At 42.1% G+C, this 25,130-nt stretch overlaps 1 protein-coding gene across 2 annotated transcripts in view; it reads right to left on the bottom strand.

Moving 5' to 3' along the window:
* Positions 1-6: 6 nt before the first annotated feature.
* plpp3 (phospholipid phosphatase 3) overlaps positions 7-25,130 on the bottom strand; it is a 26,679-nt gene continuing 1,555 nt past the window's right edge. Inside the window, exons 2-7 of one of the 2 annotated variants that reach the window (XM_017428774.2) lie at positions 12,367-12,524; positions 9,977-10,069; positions 8,706-8,893; positions 8,338-8,395; positions 3,981-4,157; positions 7-183 (exon numbers count right to left, since the gene is read on the bottom strand). In XM_017428774.2, the coding sequence (XP_017284263.1) occupies positions 55-183; positions 3,981-4,157; positions 8,338-8,395; positions 8,706-8,893; positions 9,977-10,069; positions 12,367-12,524 (803 nt within the window). In that variant the 3' untranslated portion in view covers positions 7-54. Of the gene's footprint in view, positions 184-3,980; positions 4,158-8,337; positions 8,396-8,705; positions 8,894-9,976; positions 10,070-12,366; positions 12,525-13,317; positions 13,473-25,130 lie in introns of both variants that reach the window. The other variant, XM_017428775.3, reaches the window with a different exon arrangement.

Below are 25,130 nucleotides of genomic sequence, written 5' to 3'. Positions count from 1 at the left end.
GGGGAGCGGTGCTGGGATTGGCTGCTCAGTCACAGGAAGGAGGTGCGGCCTCCCTCACACCATGTTGTGGTGGTTGTTCCTCTCGATGATGTCAGATGAAGGGAGCAGCTCCTTCTTGATCGGGGAGGGCGGGGGCGTGGCCAGCTTCACCTTGGGCTTGAACAGGTCAGACACGTAGAACACCTGGTGGACAAAAAAAAAAAAAAAAGAGCACAAAAAATGAGCTTAAACCATGACGGTTGATTGCTTTTTGAAGCTTTTAAATTGCTTCAAATCAGCTCCAACCTGTAAAGTTCAAATTCTAAGTAAAAGTTAGTGTTATAATTTAACAACTTAGCAACATTTTCTTACCTAAAAAAAAATATATTTTTTTTAAAATTTTTTATACCAGCACCTGGAAGTGACATGTCAAGTTGTTTCCTAATGGTGCTTACCAGCTAGGTTTCAACACAGCACCTACCACCAACGCCCCCTCCTCTTCGGAGTGTCCCAGGTTTTGTTTCTGCTATCATTGTTTATCATGAAAAGTTTATAAAGTGGAAACTATAGTCACGAGTAAGCTCAGCTTGAATGTTTGATGTAAAATGGATTAATTAGCAATAACTTCAACAGTGTTTTTGTTCAAATTGCCTGTGTCCAAAGTGAAATTAAGATTATATTACGGAACATGGTGATAACAATACTGGTTTAAATAAACCCCCATTTTTTTAACTTCTCCCCTGGTCCTCTGAAATTATGACCTCCCAGACATTAAGCATGATACAGCTTGATGCCATGATGAGAAACGCCCCATCACCCTTCTTCTTTAAACTTTGAGCGACCCTAAACTAGCAACGATGAGTGATCTGGCTGACGGAAGTGAGCAAAGCACAGCTCACCCTAATATATCAGATTATGGCAACCATGGTCAATCTTCTTTTGAAATAGGGATGACTTTTACTCGAGAATTAGGTCAGTCTACCGTACTTGGCACACACTAGTGATGATCTAACGATTAGAGAGGGGGAAAAAACCTGAAATGACAATGACATCATACGTCAAACAGGAAAATGGGCAAGAACTGACAGGAAAAGGTACCATGGAAGTTACTATTCTCTTTACCATTGAATTGCTATATTCTCTTACTGATACCTGAGGTCACTTATGAGAAACAGTGCCTTTGGCTGGAAATGAACACATGCAAACACGTTCAAACGCACACGTAGTCTGTAACTGGCAGGCGCAGGCGCTTTTCCTTCATTGCTGCCAGTCAAAATCGAGCTTAGAGCTTGTGCCAGTGAGGTGTGGGGGTAAAGGCTGCCATTCAACATGAAACTCTGTGAAGACAGCCAGCTCTTATAGGAAATCAAGATCCCATAGGAAGTATTACGTGGTATTCCCATTTTGGAAATGCCTCATGGTAAACAACAAGCTTCATTTTTATTCGCTGTTAGAGATGTTAAACATGTCACAACAGATCTATTTATACGCGATGAGAACAAGCATCTCATTTTGCAGAGTAACCTCAACACAAAGCTATTCTCTTCTATGAGAGCATGACATTTACTGACCACGAAGTGACTATTAGAGAAGACATGTAGGTAGACACAGCTGCTGTCATGCTCCTAAATAGGCTCTTTGTCTGTACACCGATTAGTTTGCATGGCGTGTCTTATGCAGCATATTACGATCAGGTTAAGAGAATGGAAAGGATATGAGGTCATATCTCTGAGAGTCATGCAAACCTTTATAATAATTTCCCATCAGTACCCAATCCCAGAAGCCCTTGTTGCTGCATCACTTAAACACCAGCCTATTGCTCTCGAACTGCCATGGCAAAGAGGGTTATCGTGACCATACCACTTCCTGCCTGTGACATACACCCACACAAAGCCTGCAGCCCCATTGTGTGGGATAAAGCAACTCAGCATTACACTTTTACAAAAGCTTTAAAGGAATGAGTAAATGTGGTTGTGCTCTTTACTTCGGCTCTCTAACCACTATTAAAGTACCCCACACAGATTAAGAAATGTGAGTCACAATGGAAGTGAATGCACTGACTCTGGGGACTTCACACTTATAAAAAAAGATCAACTACTCACCACGCAGTTCGTAGTATAACTAAGACTAAAACTGAGAATTTGTTTGAACGCACAGTAAACCACCTATGAACATACTCGTAGCTTAACCATACAGTGAGTGCCTTCACATCAGTGCAGGTCAGAGGGTTTAGGTGTAAACTTATTTCCAAAAATACCATCGAACAATGCTGCTTTGTTGTAAAGTGTGTGCCGCATGTGCCTTACTGTAAATGTGCACAAATTTAGGACATTACTATGTGTTATAGGTTTTTTAAAATGTTTTATTATGAAGACTTTTAGGGGAAAAAATAAAGTTGGTCTATAGATTTAACAGGAAGTGCCAGGTAGGACAGACAGGGAACTTCCTGTTGTGGTTCCTCCAATTGTTTGGGTCTCAGTCTGGGAGGTATGACTCAGAACACCCATTTCTTTTCCTATGTACTTCTAAAAAAGCCTCATGTATTTGTATGTAAAGCATGTGCGCTGTCGATAGGAACTACTCTTTTTACAAATGTGTACAAGTTACGACTGGATCATTTAATCCTTTTTACCAGCTAGCCAACAAAAAGACAACTCTAGCGAGGCAAAAAAAAAATAACTCAAACATACAAAACTTTGAAAAAAATAAGCCTGTTTTGATTCTCTGAACACCCTGAAGTGTGAACTCAGGCTTTTCTTCTTTGTTTCTCATTTAAGAGCAAATTGATGGAACACGTGCTGTTGGTACCTGAAGATCTAAAGATGTTCACACCTTGATTTAGTACTTTGGGCTGGCACTTCTGAGCTGCAAAGGTTTTACAGCTTCTCTGTCATGCCTCCACTCATCTCCTGTCAGGCCCTTTCTGCTCCGTCGCTCACTCAGAGGCCGAAGCAGCCGAGCTAAAGTACTCACAGATGTGTGTTTCTACAAAGGCCGGGCAAATCAGATGGGGCGTCAAGGATTGTAAAAACTAACCTCATTGCTTTGATCGGCAGGGGTTTGACAGCGCATGTGTTTGTGTGTGTATATATGTGTGGGGATAGGAATAATGTGTGCATTAAGCTGTCTCTCTGCATGCAGGAGGCTTGTGGAATAGCTGAGTTGGATTAAACCCACACTCATTCAGAGCCAAGATGCAAACAAGGCTTCTCTCTCCTGTCACTTCCCACCCATCTCTCCTGTTGCCAGATTTGCCTCTTCGGAGGTCAGGCTCACACACTCTGTGTTTTCTGAAAACGTAATTTTCTTACTTGTCAAGGCTGATGTTGTCCAGGAGCTACGCCCAGCCGGAGGAGTCCTGAATTTTTTTTTTTCTTTTTTAATTTTTAGGAGTTGCAGTCTTTTGTTGCACTCAGCTTTCCGCTCACAAATCCTTTAATAAGCTAGCCATTCGAGAACACCATGATACTGTGAGTAACTCTGTGCAGGCGGTGCCAGTACTCTGCCTAGGCGCCACTACTTAAGCCTTGCCTAATTTTATGAATCTAATTCTTTTCCCATTCATGATTTAGGTCCGGTGTAAAGGTAAGGTGTGCTTGTGTGCTTGCATTTACTGACAGAACCAAAGTCACCAAATAAAAAACGGGCCTTTGAACGCTCCCCCTCTTATTCTCCTGACCCATATTCATTATTTCTTGGCTCTGTGCGAGCTTAGCGTAATGATGATGGTTATGAAAATCATCTGGAAACCACTCCGATGAAATGTAGTGAGGAAGGTTGCGGAACATGCTCTTACACAAGACATGCATAGGAACACACACTTATGAGCAAGGGCCTGACTCCAAGCAATGTGTTACTCATTATAATACCATCTTCACTCCAGTACCTGCTATAGTTCTCTTTTTCCCCTCAAACATAACAGGGAACAGTTGGCAATAGGGTTACTTAGTGCTAACTATGTTTGAGGTTTTGATCCGTTTGTGTGTTTTGCGTGGACTCACTATGCAGTAGGCCACCAGGGCTCCCTGCACAAAGCCCGCCAGCACGTCGGTCGGGTGGTGCTTGTGGTCGGAGACGCGAGATAAGCCGGTGTAGAAGGCCATCATCAGCAAGGTGAACTGGAGCAGCGGGCGGAGGAGACGAGCGCCACGCCAAGTAAACCTGGACTGGATGTAAAACTGTAAACAAAGATAGGAAAAATAAGAATTAATATGCTCAGTTGTTGTATGAATGCTCAAAATCAATGAAAGTTTCATTTTATTAATCTAAACTCCCAGACTCATTTCACATTTAAACTTAAAGTGATATTCTGGCCATTCTGAAGTAGGATTATGTGTAAAAGTTATGAAGAAGTAATATCTTACCTGTGGTAGATAGCACTTTGAAAACCTCAATTTGGAGAAATAGAATTTACACCCAACAGGAGTGATGAGGTAATAGTCTAAATGTAGCCAAGGCCAAAGTGAATTACAGCTATCTTTAAACAGGTCTAATCTCAAATACTTTATGGCAGCGCATGCAAATGCTTTTTATAAACCTTTATACTGTAATCAATTTCCCATTACACAATTAGATGCAAGAGCAAATAGCAGCAACAGCAGTTTGCAGCAGTGCTTCCACTGTAATACATGAGGAGTAAATTACATTGACTTTAGCTGCGTTTGGACTAGCCTGTTCGTCCTGCTGGATGTAAACTCTGCTCTTTCAATCTGAGGTTGTTCAAAGAGCTATTTACAAGAGGTAAGGTGTTACTTCTTCATAACTGGTACATAGAACTCCACTTCAAAAGAGTTGAATTATCCCTTTAAGGCACAGAACCCTGCACCTGCAGTGTGTATGTATTATTACCATCTGAGAAGTCTAGACTGAATCAAAGTAGGCAAACATGTCAGACTGACGGAGTAACACATGTGCTCCTCTACGACATGTTCATGCTCGACTGGCTGAGACCCGGACGTGACTGATTAATGCTTAAACATCCCAGCTGTGAAAACAGCTAAGCACACATATGTACATACATAAACTGCCATGTATGTTTTGACACTATTGGGATGAACTCGCTACCCTCAATCAGCGTAAACAGAAGATAAAGCGGACGCACCCCCCCTTCCTTTGCTGCCAAAGACTGTTTTCTGGGTCATAATAAAGATTGAAGGGAATGAAAACAGGAACATATAAACTCAAGGCCACTTTCTGTCTCTCACATGAGTGCATACACATTCACAAATTTGCTCTTCTGTTTTTCCCCATCCATTTAGCATGCACAGCGGTGAGTTCAGACCAGGTTCCTCAGACTTCCTGTGTTTCTGCTCCCCTCGTGCCCTTGACTTCCTGTCTCTCACACCCAGAAACAGAAGGTCTGCAAAGGTCGGCCTTGGCCCAAACCTCCATATTTATGTCATATAATCTACCAAGCTAACTATATCTACAGAAAACCACAGCACCGCCCAACAATCTGAAGCTACGAGCCCTTCGAGGTGTGGATGTAAATCTTCCACATATTTCCTCTATGGCATTAAATCATTGTTCTTCTCCTTACAGAAGCAGAGGAAACGATCCCTCCCATCTCCTCCCTGGCAGGAATGTTTGGACTTCAGATTTCCCTTACCGTTGCTCTCTCAGGTAGTGGGCAAGAACTAGTCAGTCATTCAAAGCCTCTGAACTCACACTATGGAAACTACGATAGAAGATGGCGATGTAAAAACTGAAGACTTGATCTTAGTCCAAACAAAGAGTTACCATGACCTGCCAGACAACAACATGACCTTCTCTGAAGTGAGAAAACTCAAGATAATCCAGTCAAAACTGATTGAGGAAAAGCTGCACGCCAAGTCAGGGTGTTAAAACCACGATAAGTGCCTCAGAGAGTCTCAGACCATCTGACTGAAACCTCAAGTGTCATTTTGAAACCCTCCCCAGGCTTCTGCCTCTCTAGCCCCAGTCTTCCTCTCTAAATTTGTCTCTAACAATTAGATCTGAGGAACACAACAATAGAACACAACAAAATAGGAGCCCTGCATATTCCCATGGCAGGGACACAAGAGCGACTAAAAGTCTAGTGGTTTCTAAAAGGAATCCAGCTCATTCCAGTGAGTCCTTCTCACTCTGCCTTCCTTGCTCTGACCCAAAGTTAAATGGCAGAAAACACAAACAAACACAACAAAGTGAGAAAGAACGAGAATGTGGAGTCGTTAAAGAAGCTTTTCTTTCCCTTTTTTCCTTGGTTCACACCATGGCTGTGAGAAAAACTGTATGACTGTGGTTAAGACTTTTTACATTTCAAGAAATTTTTTTTTTTGGTTTACCTAAAAAAAAGCTACGGTTGCATGCACAGGAGCGATAACATGCGACAGTTGAATACACACACACACACAAGTCTGATCTCTATGGCTGCAGTGTCTTTGCACACTGTATCGAGTGGTCTGTGCATGTTATCTGTGAGCCAGATCGAAACGCTGCCAGGGCACAGCTCTGACCACATCAGTAGCTTTTAGATGTGCTTGACAGGAAACCAAGTGCTGTAGAATCACAGTGTGCCAATTAGCAGATGACTGGGGAGGAAGGAGGGACGACGATGTGACAGCGTTAGAGTCATGGTTTCATGCTGCTGAGCAAAAACAGCAGTGTCAGGGGATAGACCCAAGAAAGAACAAATCTGTTTTTCCTGTGCTTGTCACAACAGTTGTATTTTTATTGGGGACAAAACAAGCTTTTTGATAAGGTGTTTTAACTGAACTGTTCTTCAGAATGACATTAAAACGCAACACCTCTGGTGTGGAAACAAATGGTTTATAAAAACAGACTTTCCCCCCCTGAGCCCGATACTGTTTCATTAAAAAGATTTGTCATTGGTAAGAAAGTCGAAACCAGTTAGCTTAGCATTAAATCTTGAAATGTGGAGGAAAGGCTGGACTTTGTGGTTTTGAAGTTTCCTGGATAGGAGCAGCAACATCCTTAAGTTTCTGTCAGTTACCTGAGAACTACTCTTAAACAGAAATTGCCTGACAAATGCCAAAATGTCACAATTATACTTTTGCTTTGGTGCAACTTTATTACACAAACACAATGAGCTCACTAGTGGACTTCTGAGACACCAGTAGTTAGATTTTATCTTTAAATCAAGCAAAGCTAGGTGTTTACATTTTCTTTCATAAAGAAATGGAAGTAATGGGAAAATGGAAAACACTTGTATATTTATATATATATATATATATATATATATATATATATATATATATATATATATATATATATATATATATTTATTTTGGAAATTTGAGCTGATAGAAACTGACCTTGCAACCATTGCATAAAAAACTCAAGATTACTTTTTAAGGCAGACTTAAGAAGAGTGGGAGTGAAAACATCATGTCACATGACCGGTTTTAAGCAGGCACAAACTAAAACTGCAGCAAGTTCCTGTTTCCACAAGGAATTTCTCCAACTGGCTTTGCTTTTGGCTAGTTTTTTCCTGAAACATCTTCTAAGAGCTGCTTTGCCTTTTCTCTACCTCCTCTTGTTTGATCCAACTTCCTCCTCTGGCCGGAGTCCTGAGTTTGCCACAGCTGGAGCATTAGTCTCTGAATTGTGTGTCATGCTGTGGCCTGGATGCAGCACAACTCCACCCCCTCTCTGCTGTTTTCTCCTGTCATTTTATTTAGCTCTTTTCCTTGCTCTGACCAGAGTGTGGTTATAGGTTCACCAAAAGGCTGGGAAATACCCACAATAAGCTCAAAGCATGGCGGTACATCACAATACACCAGAACTTCAGCTGTCAATCCACTGTGAGAACCAAGGCCGCAGTGTAACCAAGACAGCCAAACACAAAACACTGGTCTTTATCACACATCAGCTGCAACTTCAGTGTTGTGTGAAAAGAGCTACACACTCATTTTCCTTTTGTATCCTTTGTAGAACGCAAAGTGACATTAAAACTTGTTTTAACATTGGAAGAGAAGGAGGAGATGATTGGAGGTCTATAAGGTGGCAATTGTCAGTGTGTGTAATTAAACTGTTTGAAGCATGACCAGTTTCTGGGGAGCTACGCCCCTTGAAACACCTACAACGGGAGAACTGAAACAGAGAACAGGAAGTACACATGGCAGCTGGTCTGAAGAAAACAGATGGAGTGTATCTTTTCATCTCTCAACGGTTTAAAAAGGAGTTTAAAACTGAGTGAGGAAGCGAATCAAAACAATGATTTGCTCTTCCTTGAACCAGTAAATCCTCTAATGAGAACCCAGCCCTCTTTCCATGAATGCTTTTACAGACTGAAGGCCATTGTCTGTGTTACTGTCTACATGTGTGTGTTTGTGTGACTGGAAGTGTGTGTGTGTGTGGGAAATAATGATTACTCACAGCCAGGTAGAGCATGGTATACAGGGAAAAGGAGGCATGTCCTGAGAAGAATGATTTCCTGTAGAAAGAAATTATGATTGAGCCATTGTTTTGAATGTAGATTTTTTAACACATTGAAAACACAATCCTTGTGTGCCGTATTTTCCAGACTATAAGGCGCATTTAAAGGCCTTCAATTTTCTCAAAGAAAACGACAAGGCTCAGTTATAGTTGCTCAGGGCTGCGCGGTGGAGGCTTGACACTAATGTTGGTGCAGTATTCTCCGAAAAGAAAGGGGGCTGTTTTGTTTTGCTTAATGCGCCTTATAGTCCGGTGCGCCTTATAGTGCGGAAAATACGGTAATTTTTTTTGTGTAATTTTTCACACACCTGGCTTCCTGAACATCACTCTCTTCACCAGTGCAGGTGTAGTTGGTGATGTATCCCAGTGAACAGTCGATGGTGGCGAAATTCGGCTTGCAGACATCTAAGAAGTGGGGTCTCATGCGACCCACTGACACCTTGGCAATGTCTGTGAATGACTGGCTCACGGCACAGCCAAAGAGGAACACACCTATCTGTAGAATGACATACATATTTATTAGACATAAAAGCAATGCACATGTTGATCATCTGCTAAGCCTACTCCTTTTTTCTGTTTCTACAGCTGTCAAAATTTAGATTTTCACCCAGTGCACTTGGTAGTAGTAGATTTATCCCTCTAAGTGATTTTGGTATCAATGATCTTTATTGGTGGTAGACAAAATAATGGGACTGTGATACTAAAATACTTTGTCAAGTAGAACATGGATCTTTGCTGAATTTTTAATGCTCTCAGATGACACAATTGTGTGTAGAAAGGGGGGTTAAATATACACCTAATGGTCAGGATCCTCATCACGGTTACAATCAAGCTAAATAATGTGAATAAAAAGCAAAAAAAACACTATTGTTTTTGAGGAGTAATGCACGTTTTTGTTAGAAAAACACAATTTTGTGTATATTTGAAAATTAAGGCAGATTGTTCTGGCTATTTCTTAAAAAACAGCATTAAGACTTATTTCATCAAAGTCTCACCTTTCAGTCAAGACCCACTAGAGGTGTGGTGGTGTATTTCTCTGCAGAGACACAACTCTGATTGCATTTTCGGTTTTTGTTTTTTTTCATATTTTGCACATTGAGGAAATGTTTCAGGATTGTTGTGAAAAAGTCCTGCACCCACCAGTCAATCATAGTGCATAGGTGTGTGCTGTAAAGCACAGATTTGTTTAAGCTGTTGTTTCTTTCATTGCTTTTTTATTTCCTCTATGTACAGTATATACATATGTTTGTTATATACACATTCAGGACAGTAAAATTTGAACGATGGATATAATTTGTGCTGTAGGTTAATTACTTTAACTTACTGGTTCTGCGACTGGTTTATTTTTTTAGGTTTCTCTGACATTTGTGTTGTTCTACCTTATTCTTAGTTGGTTGGTAGTAGGCCCTTGGTTGTGAAGTAAAGGAGTGGGGCAAATATGCAGTTTTTGCAATTAGTAATTAAAATTTTTAGATCTTGTTCATCTAATTATCAAGCTATGACTTACAAAGGAGTTGTAATAACTGCCACGTTTAGAATAACTTATACCAGCAGAATATTATTCTAACACAAAGCTGACCTGTTTGTAGAGAGCTGCGATGTAAGGATTCCCAACAAATGACTTGGTTCCCTCTTGTAGTTGGTGGATCCTCAAGCATTCTCCAATCACAATCTAAAGAAAGCTTGGTTTAGATAAACTAGGAAAACTGCTCACAACAATATAACATGGTTTGATGACGTTTCTGAATCTCACACTGGTACATTTACATGCACAAAATCATGCAGTACTATAACACATACATCTCAGTGTATATCATGCAAAAAATCAACTTCGGGCTGGGGTGTAGGGTTTAGTGGAAAGAATGACAAACAGGAGTTTGAGTGAGAGTCCCACACAGACAAACATACACAATAAGCATGGCCTGCCTTTCCATTAGGCAGTCTGAATGGAATGGGAGATTGAGAAATGGTGCTTCTCTGCTTAATGGTATTATGCAGTTTTTGTGTACAATAATGAAAGCAGTGATAGCAAAGGGAATAAATAAATAAATTTGAAAGTTCAATAAACAATCTAGACTTAGAAAGTAACTTAGTCAAACTTTGATATAAGGATGATTTACTGAGTTTTATCTGCTAAAAGGTTTACGTCAATCAGGCTAACACTGACTTCTATGTCAGGTGGTTCTGAGTAGAGCTGGGGCCTATGGAAAGACCCCAACTACACTTAATGGGACTCATGTCAAAGGCAAAGCTCAAAGCACAAAGTTGTCAATCAAACCTTCACCACCTGGGGTACCTAACTGTTGGACCAGCTGCTTGCTCTTTCTAGACAGGTCTTCAATCTTTGGCGTATTTTCTTAATGCCCAGTCTTTTACAAAAATCTTTTTACCTGCCCATCTTTTGAGTCATTGTACACTTAGCCTCGTACATGCACACACATCTGCAGCTTTTAGCTTCCCTCACACACAACTGCCCTATTATTCGCCCACTTACTGTGGTTCTGATCTGAAACTAAACAACAGACCGCAGAGGTTTAAATCATCTTGTGATCATATGTTTGTCTCTGTATATGGCTCCTAGATACATAGTCTCCAACTTGTTGCACACTCGTTTAGGAAAAGAAGTTACTCCTCAAACATGTGCTGTTTGTAACTGTAATTGTGCCAAAACCAATTATTCTTTAGCCTATTTCACAAAGAGTTAAATAGTTTGGACACTGTTCTTACTATTTTCAAAAACTATGCATATAATATAAAGCCAAATTCATCTCATGTATAGCGTAGTAAATTAATCTGACTGTGCTCATGTATTCTGTGTATGTGTTGCTATTTTTAATAAACTCCTTGCCTATTGTGCAGCACAAGTAAGAGACTTACAGCCAAAAGAAACAAACATAAGAGTGTAGTTGCTTGTTTTTATGTGCTATTGCGTTTGCATTCAGACCTCTGCTTAGCTTCTCTATCTCACTGTTTTAGTTCATTTCTGTGTCCATTTCTGATGAATCCAAGAGGCTACTTTGGAATCTGCATGTATACGTGCGTATCTTTGTGTGTGACTGCATCACGGAGTGTTTAGGTGTTGGAGCTTGTTAAAGGAACTCTGTCGGCATGGCAGTAGACGCCACTAATAGAAGGCAGCTGTGTAAAACACGCCAACATTGCCCACACGTGAGGAAACTAACCAGCACAAGCTCAGGCTCCTGCTTTCAATAAGCAGAAGAGCTGAGCTGGTACAGCGTCTATATATATATGTATGTTTGTGTGCCCGCTGAGCTGATGGCAAGGAGACAGCAGCAAGACGGCGACTTAGTCTGGGGACATATGAGGGAGCTGTGGCATGCTGAGTTTAAGGCCTACCCTAAAGATCACCTACCATACTCATGTGGCACTAATTGAAATACACCCACCAAGAGTCATTATGACATATTTCCAATAGGTCTGAAACCCAATTGAATTTGAAGGCACAACATAGTACTACTTCCATTTTCTAAGTAAGGATCCTGTAATGGAGTAAAAACGTTTGATGCTGTGAGACACCTAAGACTACCAGGGAGGCACCACCATATTGGTAAAAACTAATTCAGCTAAAGTACTGCACAGGGCATAGAGGCCATGGAGTCAGGCTGTAGAAATAAATGTGGGAACGTGGCTCAGGAAAGTCTCACATATGCACCATATATATGCTTCCTTATCTCTCTTGGGGGCCTCTCACTACCACTAACTTACTTGGCCAAGCAATATACTGTGTAAAAGACATTGAAGGATGGCTGAAAGAAGGAAAGGAAGAGTAAAGTGTAATGGGAAAAATGGTATGGAATGAAAGGAGGAGACATATAAATCATCTTCATGGGGAAAAAAAACCTGATGATAAATAACTAAAACTTCTCGGGAAGTGTCGGTGATAGGTATCTAAGAGCTTGAGAAAAATAAACCAGCCGAAAAAAAAGGGAGGTGTAAAGGTCGACTTACAGAGAAGATGCCAATAAGAATGCCGACGCCACAAAGCACGGCATCACTAATGGTGTCTCCCTCTTTTCGGGGGAAGCGGATGGACTCGTCCGAACAGTAAAACCCGCGCTGGTATGGCTTTATGGTGCTAGTCTCAATGATCAGGAAAGGCAGGCTAGCTACAAAAGACATAAAGAGAGAGAAGGACAGGGAGAGGGAGAGAAGAAAGAAAGCATAAACGCACCAGGTCAGTGACACGGACATGAACAGGAGAGAACACGAGCAGCACAAGGAGCATGCTGGCACCAGGGGATCATGGGATATCAGAAAAGGGTTGGGCTTGAGGATGTGAAGAGTGGACAACCTCTATAGGCTACGAGAGACAATTTCTCAAATGGATGCAACTGTTGTTACAAAAGCCAATTTATAAACTTTTCCTGTCTTTTGTTACAATGTCACCAGACATGTACCAATTAGTTTTCCAGGTAGAATCCAATTTCAGATTTTTCTTAAGCCTCTGACCTGCCAATTCCAAATTTGGTCAATTTCAGATTTTGACAGATTCTGATTTTTTTTTTAACTATAATTAGAAACACTTACATTTTTCTTTTCAAAAGTTTGTCTGTATATTCCTAATAAATTATTTCGATAAAAAAAGACACTAACTTAAACTTTCTTTAAAACAGCACCAAGTTAGATGGCTCTCTGTCTTTGTCACTGGAAATCTACAAATATTGTATCGGGTTATGAGTCAGATGGCTTTGTATAAATAAAACCCAGAAAGAAACAACATATTCCTTAATAAATCCAAATAAAGCTTTAAAGTGTTCAATTCCAGTCACCAGCCAATTCACTTGAGTATCCTTAGTTGTCACTCTTAAAAATCATGAACCTCAAGCCCTCCCTGTTTCTGCCTTCATTGTTTCCATGGCCAAGCACTCTTTGTGGCAGCCGGGGGGTGAGACAACTTACGGACACCATGGGCAGTGTCAAGCCAACAGAAGTGAGCACTGAAGAGGGTATGGTGCTGTTCTTGTAGTTATAGTTGAGGCTGGAGTCACTGCAGTAAAAACCCCTCTTGTATGGATGAACAGAGGAACGATGCAGAACCAGGCTCGGCAGCATAGCTACACACACACACACACACACACACACATATGGGGATAACTATATGAACCCACTTGCACACACTTACATACCAGCCTAACTTGTAGACACACCCAACTTTGGGAATTATACGGTTTCTAATCCACTTACCTGTGAGCTGTAGAAAAAAAATACAGGTAAAACACACATTAACACACAAAACCTTCACAGCTGAGCTCATCTTCACATTACACAAGCTGTTTACGCAGCAAACCCACTGCTGCTGCTTCTGTTGACTGACTATTAAGTTTTATCTTTTAGCGCCACTGAGTCCTGACAGAGCAAATAGACACCGAAACCCACAAGTCCATTATTAACAACAAAGGAAACCAACCAGCAACCACCTGTGTTTTAGTTCAATGTAAGTATTATGGATAGTGTAGTGTCAAAAAGGCCAAAATATCCACTGAGAACAGATCATTTTCAGAAATATCAAATTCTTGTCTTCAACAACCTCTTCTTCTATTCTAACTGCAGACAAACTCACCAATGTCCAAGATAAACTGGCAGAGTAAAGTAGAGCTACAACACCCAGCTGGTCAAATTTAATCAAATATTTGCCTTGAAAACCACACACAATCACACAAGTGTGACAGTACACCACATTCAGTCCCAACAACTAAAATCAAAGTTGTACAAATACAGGCGTGTAAACTCTGGCTTGGACATTCAAAAAGTTCCATGAGGGAGTTTTAAAAAGTGCAAATACCAAGAGAAACAAAAGAAAGCCCACCCAACTCTGGAACATTTTTCACATGAGAGCATGTTTGGCGTGCATAACTGCAGTTGCTCGTAAAGAGAGGGAGCTCAAGACATAAAGGCGTCCTTAAGAGCTACTTACAGACACACAAACATACCCAGTCAATGTCAGAGTATTCCTACCCACAGTTCCTGTGGTTTAGCTGACATCACAGAAGTTTTTGACATTTGGGCTGAAGTAAGAGATCTGATCATGAATGTTCCTAATCCGGCTGTGAACCACAGCTGTCATCTCACAAGTGATGGGAGTCAAAGATCATATTACTGGTCAGTCCTGAAAAACACAACACTCGACAGAAACCACTCGAATGAACTTCTAGAGACCCCCAAAAACACATTTCTTATGCATGCTGGTGAGACATGCACTCTCAGCTCTCAGACTCACACTTTGCTCCAAGTTAAAAAAAGGAAAATGTTGTCTCAGGTGTGCACCACATCAAAGAGTGGATATAATGGCCATGTTCATAGGATTGTGGAAAAAGCCAATGGGGGAAAAAAAGATATTATAGATGAACCAAGTTCCTTGATGAAAATTACGCCTCAGGGGTAGCTGTGATTCAGACAGCAAAGTGAACTGTCCACTAATTAAAGGTTTAATAGTTGGATCTTTGGATCAGTTTGCATGACTGATAGTCTTTGGTTGCAAAACAGCAAACCTTGGATTAGCCCTTGGATTGAATTGTAAAAAACTTCAAGTTGTCCATATAAGCTCAAAACACTTTATAAATGAAGGCTAGCCACCATGACAAATACAGTACAGAGCCTGACCCTAATCCATAGAATCCAAATAAGCTTTAAAGTATTTGCTACGATACAAAAAACAAAGAAGGGCACAGTATATAAATTTTTGATTGTAGAGTTGTGGAAAAAATAACACAGCAGGTGCTCTTTAGGGTTTTTTGATTGTGATCAAAGCAAACGGTTTATTATTATCCATCTTACAGAGTCTTAAATGTGCACAGTGGGCTCCCTATATGGTGATGCAGTCGGTTAGTGTCGTTGCCTGACAGCATCCTTGGTTTAATTCCTGGATGCATGGGTTTTCTTGGGTTTCCTCCCACCGTACTAAAACAGTCCCATAGTTAGTTTAATTGGCTTCTTTAAATTGGCCCTGAGTGTGTATGCATTGTTGTTTGACTCTATGTGGCCCTGTAGTGGATTGGCAACCAATCCAGGGTGTACCCCACCTTTCTCAGTGACTGCTGGAAAAACGGCACCAGCTCTGCACCCCAAGTGCCACTCTCTACAGTAGTTTATAGAAAACCATAGATTGTCACTGAGCAGGACCCATACACAAGCAGTGTGCAGCAGAAGGTTTCTTTAGGCTGCTGGTGGGCCCACACAAGGCTGGGCCTGGATTTGGTAGTATTTGGGTAACTAAGCTGTCCACACAAACAGCAGGGTTTGTTCTGGGTGAGCACAGAAATTACAGCGGCAAGGCAAGACGTCAACACGACTTAAGACGAGTTGATTTTAATGCAAATATTGGTGGTTGTTCATGAAGGTCTTTTGGCTTATAGCCTCAGTTTACTTGGCTACAAAAATATTACCTAATGATCACTTTAACAAAGTGAGGATCCCTACATGTTTAGTCTAAACAAGATGTTCAGTAAGTACCTAAAAAAGCTCCAGAAATTATATTGCGTTTGTTTCTCACTGTAATGTTGACTATTCTGTTCCATTTTCTCCTCATGCTCCCTCTTTCTCCATCTCTTTTCTGCTTGTGGAGAAGGAATTCAAATGCAAATTGGGAAAAACAGAAAACAAAAAGGTTAGACACACACAGACAAAAACACACAAGCTGACTAACTGGTGCTTAAAGGCTAAACCAATCCAAGCTCACCATGGGAAACGCCAGAGCTGACGAGCTGAGCGACTGAAAAAGTAAAGTGGGATCAAGTCGTTGACCACTTCCACAATGTCTATTGATAAATCATGAAAGAGTCTCTGTGAGCACACTACCCAGCCTTGCGATGCCAAACTGTTTTGTTCTTCCCCTTGAGAACAGCGTGGTATGTGGGCATTCTCCTCATTCCACAGCTCACGGACCTCTTAACCACAAAGAGAAACACAAATATGAGATCTGTACGAAATCTAAGTCCTGACTGCAAGCAGCAGTACAAGGAAATATAATCTCCTATATGCTAACAGAATAAACAGCAAGTGACCTTCAGAGGGTCCTGTTGACCCAAAGAGAGGAAAAGGGAGAGCTGGGGGAGTGTCAGAGTGGGAGAAATAAAGACGTGAAGAGGAGGGAGAGAAAGAACTGGGCTGGGCTGCTGGCAAAGGCTTGCGTTGGCTGACTGAATTTAAAAAACATTTGTTTTACATGCTCTGTCATGAGGTCAGTGACAGAAAATAATGCCAAAGATTTTCAAATTATCATTAAAAAAGGAAAAGTCATACCTTATTTCCACTGCATTCACAGAGGAAGCAGTTTATCTCAACCCATTTACTTTGTTGTTTTGCTTAACTTTTGTCAGAGATCTTGGCCGCTTTTAGTGCCAATGAGCCATATGAGCTATGAAGCCACTGAGCTGCATTCAAAGGCCACAAACAGGCGCCTGAGACTATTCAGAGCATGAAAATCCCTGCAACAGACACACAAAAGGAGTAAAAAATGTTGAAAAGTGAGAATAAAGTTGCAGCAAATATCCAAAGTGGGTAGCTTGGTGGGTTTGGGAACAGTTCAGTTTGTCTTATCAGATTGGGTTTTGCATTTCTCTCTTTCAGCTGATGAGAAGAACCGCTGCAGACCACTAAAGACTACACAGCACAGGTCAGAGAAAGGCTTTTATTCGGCTGGTTGAATCTGTGTTTATATTGCTGAAGTCACGGCAGGGTCTTTGTGTGTGTGGTAATCATTCTTATTTTCCATCTGTAAATCCACTCACATGTTCACACTCTGCTTGCCTGCGAGGAATCGCTTCAAAAATCTGTCCACGTGTGTTTACATGTGGCATGCACACTTCAACTTTGCATAAGTTGCTTGCGGTGCGCGTGAGAGCGTGGCTGACTGCACAGAGATTATCCAGCTGGCTTCCTTTTGATTGGCTTTGGAGGTAAATTTAGAATGATGATTAAGAAGTTCTATCAGAAGAACTCAAAGAACTGAGTCTCATATACACACAAAAAGACAAATGCTCCAAGCAGATCAACAGTTTTCATTACTACTTTGTTTGAAGTTCCTCAGTCCTTTGGCTTCTACTTCATGCCAGTATAGGAAACAATGGGTGTTCTAATACTGGCTAACACTCTTTGTCTCTTAAAAGGTTAATTCTCCTTGACGTGGAACTAATGTCCCTGTAGAGCAACACCTGTGTGTCTGCTGAGACATCATCCAGCTCTCATGACTCTCTCATCCTTCTGGGTCTCTATTGACATTTTAATGGGCTTTCAGGGCTTTCAGGGTCAGAATCAGAACCATTCTGTGATTATACTGAGAGTGCCCGAGTGTCAGTGGTGAGCGAGGGGTGAAGGGGAGGCGGAGCGGGATGGAGGAAGAGGTATTATGGTCAACGCTAATGGAGGATTTCCTCCTCCTGTCTCTTCAGAGCACCATGTGACCTATCCCAGAGCTGCCAGCTTTTGAGTACAGCTTGGTGTGAGAATTGACGGAAAGGGGGAGGGCAGGCAGACGTGAAGCTTTTCAAGTCCTTCCCTTAACACCAGTTTAAATTGTTGACCTGACCAGACTTACTGTTCCTTAAATTAGTTGCCTAATTTTAATAAGTAATTTGAAACTTTATTTTGCTTTATCACGGACATGCGATGTTCACAATGGAATTTGGTCTGAAGTCATGGGATTCCATTATCTTCCTTTAGTTAACAGCAGAAAAGATGTGACTTTGACACAGCAAATCTATAGCCAAACAACCTGTTGTCTGAGGTTTTGTTGATGTAACTTCAGATTTTTTAACTCGTCAAGGGAATTTTCTGGTTTTTCACCTAAATTCAGAGTATTGGGGGCCGTGCACATGGGAATGGTGTTTTGTGATTATGCAAAAGTTTTTCCAGCCTCGTGTCCAACTAAGTCCTTTGTCAGTTCTATACACAACAGCTTCCTCCTGGTTCTGCGCAGGGTAACTATTCCAACTAAACCCACAACCCTAAATTAATTCCAACAAACTTGACGTCTTTGAAAGAGAAAGGGGAAGTGATTCCCCAGTCTCTTGTAAAGCAGTTTCAGGGAGTGTTTATTACCGTTTTCTTTTTTTTCATTGATCTTTATGAGTTCACATATTTTGTAGGTATCTGTCCACCCAATGACACAATGATCAGAAAGCTGATCACTCAGTGAACTGTGAAGGTGAGAGTTTAGTCAATTTTAAGTCCTCTCTTTTTTCTAAAGATTATTGGACTGAATGATTTGTAATTAAGTTTCGTATACAGGAAATTGGTTCAAGGCTTTGAGTTTGTAGTAGATCTGACTTTGTTTTTATTTACCAAATGAAGGGATTCACATACGGTATTGATACATTTTTAATTAAGATTAAGACCAAGCTTGGTTTTATTACAAAAACATGACAATATGTACAATCAAAGAGGTTCTTAGAGACAAAAAATCCTTAAACCTTTGTAATAATTTGCCATCTCACAGTTCTGACTGTTTTCTCTACAGTCACCTGATCTGTGCATGTGTGTTTGTTGTTATGTAAGAGACCCATCATATTTACCGATCTATTTCACCGCCTCTTGTGCAAACTCTTGATAAACTTTCACCTTTGTATGTGAACATCCTCGCACACCCTGCAACATAAGCTGCATTGGTAGGAGGATAGATAGAGATAGAGGATAAATAGAAGTATGGGAGTGGTTATTTTGTGGTTACTTGATATGTGAGTGACACTGTGTTTAGGGAGACTTATGAAATGACTTACTGAAGTGTTTCCTAGTTTAACTGGTGTGAACGCTTTGGGCAGCTCTGAGCAAAACTTCAGTGTATGTTAGGAACAACCAAAGTGGATCAGTGTCAGATCCACTTATTGGTGAACATTGTTCTTTTAAAACGCAGGCAGGTAAGGAAGAGAGGAGCTCTGTGGCAACAGTTTCTGAGTATGTTTTAAAGGGAAGGTCCCAAAAGCATCAATAATCTTTATCTTTAGGTCATTAAAGCAGTGAGGCATGGGTATGTGAGGCCTCTAAAGTATTTGGGGATGTAGTCAGTCAGCTGAGGTGCACCAAAGGGCAATGGGTCAAAGGGATGTGAGGGATGTAACATTTCACTGTAGGATCCAAGAGCAACAAATGTGACAGTGACACTGCCTATTATGCTTCATCTGTGGGAGTTTGAGGCTGTGTGTGGTTGTTAAAGTGGATTACTGTGGTTCCACCGGCAAAGCCTCTCTCAAACCATCATATGCTGATGACCACAACAGGCTTTAAAACTGTCCTTGCAATCCAAATAAACAATTATGGCTCCATCTGCTTTTACATAATCACCGTTTAGGAAACATGTGTTTATAAACATGAGCGGACGCACAGCGATACAGATGTTTGGCTCGGGATGTTGTTTCACTGTTTTGCATAGGCTGCTGATATGTGTGTCACACAGGTACAAAGCTCACAAACACACACACTGATACACAGACGTGGCTGAGGTCAGCAGAGTTGCGTGCAGAGTGAATCCCTGCCTTTTTGCCCCCTCGTTTGTGTGAAAGCTGCAGGGACCGGGGGGCCGCTGGCTGAAGCATGTGCTTACTCAGAGAGATTTTATTCATGGAAATAAATGCCTTTTACACGCAGGCACCTGTCGGGACAGTCTCTAGGGGGACTTTAACCAGCAGGCACCTGTGCAGGCGGCCTCTGAAAGCTGCCGCTTCCTCTTCGGCTCGCTGCTGACTTGAGGGAACATAACGAAGAACTGCTGCATTCAGGACTCTTACAGAAGGAACCTCCTCTGATCTACGTTAACATGCACAGTTGGTGAGAGGATAATGACGCGTTCAGTTACAGCTCATCAAGAGTTTATTAGGGGACGAACGTAGAGCTGCTCCAGTGAAGATAAACCTGAGCATTGCCCAGGGGCCAAAGCGGATTTTTAGACTTGTGAGACGTTTCACTGATGTTGCCATAATCGTGTTATGACCCACTCAGATAATAGCCTGGCCGTGGAGAAGAGAATCCTGAAGTCTTTGAAACCTGACGCCTCTGTCTGTTTGATGATCCCCTTATCGTCTCCCTCTACCTTCCTCTCTTTCATCCCCTGCCTTTCTCTGCTCATTTAGAATCCCACTCGCCTCTGCGAATACCACAAATATGGTGGCTATCTGAATAGAGTGGGTGTAAAAACACCATGCCAAGCATGATGTTCCTAATATTGCAGCAAGCCTCACCAGACAGTGCCTCTTCCCTGTGTGTAAACAGGATAAGGCTCAGTAGCTGCAGCTCAGATAAGGCCTGCGCCAATAAAGATGCTGAGCTGATTACTACACAGTGCTGAGGAGATAAGCGCAGGCGCTCAACAATACAGCTGGAAGCAGCAACAGCCATAAACTACTGATAAATAAAGTGGCCTTGAGTATGCAGCGAGAAATTTCTTATAACCCTCTCACAGTTCTGCCCCGTTCACGCCGCCCCCTCCCCCCCTCGTCCGTTTCATCCTCCTTCTGTCGGCCGTGGGCCTACTGGCCCTCGTTAATGAAACAAAGAGCGCTGAGATGCATCAAAAGGGGTATTGTTCTCTGTGAAATGGTGAAATCTCTGTGACACCCCCCCCCCAAAAAAAAGAAAAAAAAATCAGTCTGTGGATGCACACAGTGTGTGCGCACAAATACAAGAGAGTGACAGACTTACTTGGACAGAGGGGCCTGTGTGACAGCAGGGAGGCCCAAAGCGGGACAGAGAGAAAATATAATGAGGCCTACAGCTTCGCATCATCTGGTGCTCTTATTATTCCCCACCCTTAAAAATCGAGAGGCGGGTGATAATGTTTTTGACTGTGTCTGTCTGTGTGTGTCAGCTCTACAGATACTGAGCTAAACTTTGGTTTCATAGTACCTGGGTCATTCACAACACATGCTCCGAACGTTAACAGATTGTTGGAATAATTATATGTGGACTAAGAAGAAGAAAATCACAATTCTTATTTTCGACGTTAGAATGAACAACCAGAAGCTCGTGATAATTTCCATGCCCTCACAGGGGATTCCATAAAATACACATTTGAATGACTTGGTGGAAACTTGTACACAAGTTTAAACACAGGGATGACTGCTCACAAAAGTTTATAGGAGGGTCCTGCCCAGTAATCCAAAATGATCTAAATAGGCACTGTGAAGGTGTTTATACAGGAGGGATATAATGACAGCTGAAAGTGTGGACAGACATAAGGGGAACAGAGGCTTTAGTGCTCCATTGTTGTAAAAGTATAAACTACAAGCCCCTTTTCTTTGTTTTATTGGGCAATCTGATTGTTTGCCAGGATAGAGACACAGACAAAAAAGGCAAAAGAGATGAATGTGTCTGGTTTGCGTACGAGCATCAGTCAGTCTGATGCCTTCAGCTTGCCCACGGGAACCACATGGGAAATACACCAACACAAACACACACACAGTAATCGAGCCACAGACGCCTCGCATATAGCTCCCAACGCCGTGTTTCAGCCCGGAGGCCCTTACTGTCCGTTTAATGACAGCTCTGAGCGCTCCCCCTTCCCACCGGGAGCCCCCGCGTGCACACACTCACACCCACACACGTCTAATCACAGCCCTGTGCAGACACAAACCCCAGGGGTTTGTCTTTCAACTCCTGCCCCAGCAGGATCGAGCCACATGTCCCAGTGACAGGCTGAATGTGTTACAGACACATGTCTGGCATTAGTGGCACTGCTGCTCGCCATCACAACACACACAAACATACATTCAGGCCACAAGCGTACGCACACTCGACATGCCACACATTCTTCTGGAGGTAGAAGCCACTGTTGCCATAAACATCTGCAGATCTTTATCTCCTTACATAATACAATGATGCTCGTCTGCCAGAGCACAGTCGTCCCCTTCTTAAGAGCTCTAACCTCGCCTCGGCCTGCAGCCACAGGTCAGAGACATAACACGACACAACCCATAACACCACCCTTACGGAACAACCTTCAATCCAACACAAGACATACTTACAGGAATATAATCACACTGTCAGACTGATTTTTCCTTCAGTTTTTTTGTGAAAGTCTACTCAATATCTGAATGCAAATGTCATGGAGCTTGTTTTGTAAGGTTATCTGTGCAACCTTTGACCTTATCTTTGAAACAGACGGAGGACTCGATTTTGCAACACGCAAAAATCAAACAAAATTACTTGAAGCCCTTCCAACAAACTTCAGATCTGTTTCATAGAGTTCTGAAGTAATTTGATTGTTTGACCTTGATTTTATTTAAACAAAAACATCCTCTATTCTGACTAAGTCTGAACTCTCTTCTTGGCTCATGGGTCTGCACAGACTCGTGAATATTTGCCCTCAGATTACGGTCAGCAGCTTTGGATAAAAGCCTATGTTTAAGTTTGTGTGAGTGAGGAGGACCTCCCACCTGCGGCTTGATTACAGTTTAGCTGTAGACACTTGGCAAATACTACTTATCTCTTGCTATTAGAAAGATGGGTTTCAAAGAAGTGGAACAATGCTGCTTTAAATGAGATTTCTTTGCTACAATTAGTAAAAAAAAGAAGGTGTAAACTATAACTCTACAGGCAGTCTTGTCTTCAACTCTTTCCAATCTTGTGAACAAACTTTTAAATCTCAGGGATTAAGATGAGAAAGGACTGACAGGGAGGAAAGAAGGAGGTGGGGGTGTGAGGTTGGCAATGGACTGTGAGGCAGGAAAAAAAAAAAAGACAGGATCTTATTTCACAACCACACCTACCGCCGACCGACACTACCTTTCCGTTTCCCACCCTTTCCTGGTCTCTCTCACACACACACATGCACTTTTTGCCCTCTGGTTCACCCACTCCCCAATTACACCAGATGTCCCACGAAGATTTTTAAGCCAAATAAAAGAATTTGAGAAATTCTGGAAAATATTTGTGGAGAATTAAAGTGGCCAAGGCCCTGAGGTGGTGGAGGTTAACTCTCCAGCTGTAATGAGAGGGCTGCTGCAGCGCTGTAACAGCTGATGGGGAGGACACACGTAAGAGGGTTATGCTCAGGGGAAAGTTAAAAACAGAGTCCGCGGGGTCAAACGGACAGGGGACAGTACATGGAAAGTTACGTCACAGAGATCCAGCAATGTGACAGGTCAGAGCAAAAAGGCGGAAAATGTAAGAAGCAAATTTCTTCGTGTTTTATTTCCAGTGAGCCAGATGTTTACCTAATTGACCACCGAGTTGGTCCTGAACATCCCAAAAAAGGCCTCTGCACCCTTAAATGCTCCGCCAGTCATGTCTTCACACAAGCAAACACACAATGCAGTTTCCTTTGCATTGTGTAAGAAATAATCAGAGCTGAAGTAAACCTACATTTAGAAGTATGGTTTCCTGAGAGCTGTCGCCTCACAGAGTGTTTTCACAATAAACATCTTCTGAAAGTGCATGTTAGACGGCCACTGGACAGCGTGTCGCCAGAAACAGAGGGCCGAAACGCTGCTGTCTGTGGTGAACTTTGTGTATTTATAGTGTTTGAGCACTTTGTGTGGCGTTGCTAAATCAGAAGCGCTGCTATGTAAGAGCGCCGAACCGGAGCAGGGGTGAAATCAGCACATGATTGGTTTCAGCTTCAAGAACTGTGTGGACTCACTCTGTTCTCAGCAGCTCTAAACGCTGAGGGGAATGCAGATCATGCCTTCTCATTGTTAATGCACTATTGGCTTCAATTAGCTGAGCGCATGAAAGGCAGAGAGACTTTCTTTTAGCTTGTAAACCTTATTCCTAATGATTGTTGTGACTGATGGTCAGGCGTCTCTTATGCAAACAGGCTCATTAGCTGTGCCTGAGGGTGTGTGACTGCTGGTACACTGACAGCATTAAAAAAAACATATCCTTGCACAGAAGGCAGAAGTTGTGTGTAGTCTCAGCTGGCATATATGAATTAGTTAAAGGTAATGAGATATTTATGCATTAACAAGCTGTAAAGTGTGCACAACCTTTCTCTGATACACACCAAACAAAAACCACTCCGCCCTTGTTCTGACCCCCCCAATCTCACACACACACCCGCATTCCTCATCCAGAACACCCTAATAACCACTCACACACACTCATCTCTTTAAGCTCCCCATCCCGCTTACCCCCCAAACCACTGAAGTGGGCCAACCAATAATCACCTCAGAGCCAGACTGTGTTTAGCATAACAAAAGGAGAATCTGTGCGCCCAGTTTCAGACCGTGTATTTACATGCATTGCGTGTGTTTACAGCCACACATATGTGCGTGTGTGCGTGTGCGTGCGGCTGTAGATAGAGCAGCAAAGGAAGTTGGTTTGAGCAGGAAATTTACTCCACATGTGCTCAAAGCGCATCTACATTTATGTGAGTGCAGATGAAACGCTTGTTTCTCTGTCTGGGGTTCTTTAACAAGAAGCAACAGACATAAAGTCCACTGGAAACGTTGCATCTGTCAAGCAGATCTGCTCTTGCTTCAGTTTTAAGGGGGAATATGGAGTTAATCTGCACTATTTGTAACAACCTGGGTAGTAAAACTCCGCTGCCGCATATAGGATTTACTTTAGAGCTTCGGTTTCTTCACTCAGAACTCTCGCTGTGACACCCACCTGCTCCTCTAAAGCCCGGTCAGCCCACCTCTCTGCCTCCCCTACCTTCTGTCAGATCACAAAGGCATTTCCCAGCCACAGCACCTGCTTAAGAAATTATTCCACGCATTTCTCCTGGACGGAGGGGGCCAGAAAGAGAGAAAGTAATGTGAACTGGGGTGATTTTTTTTTTGGGG

The sequence above is a fragment of the Kryptolebias marmoratus genome, linkage group LG24 (assembly GCF_001649575.2).
Source record: "Kryptolebias marmoratus isolate JLee-2015 linkage group LG24, ASM164957v2, whole genome shotgun sequence".
Taxonomy (NCBI): domain Eukaryota; kingdom Metazoa; phylum Chordata; class Actinopteri; order Cyprinodontiformes; family Rivulidae; genus Kryptolebias; species Kryptolebias marmoratus.
The sequence above is the reverse complement of the archived record's forward strand: the minus strand, read 5'-3'. Positions and strand labels throughout refer to the sequence as shown.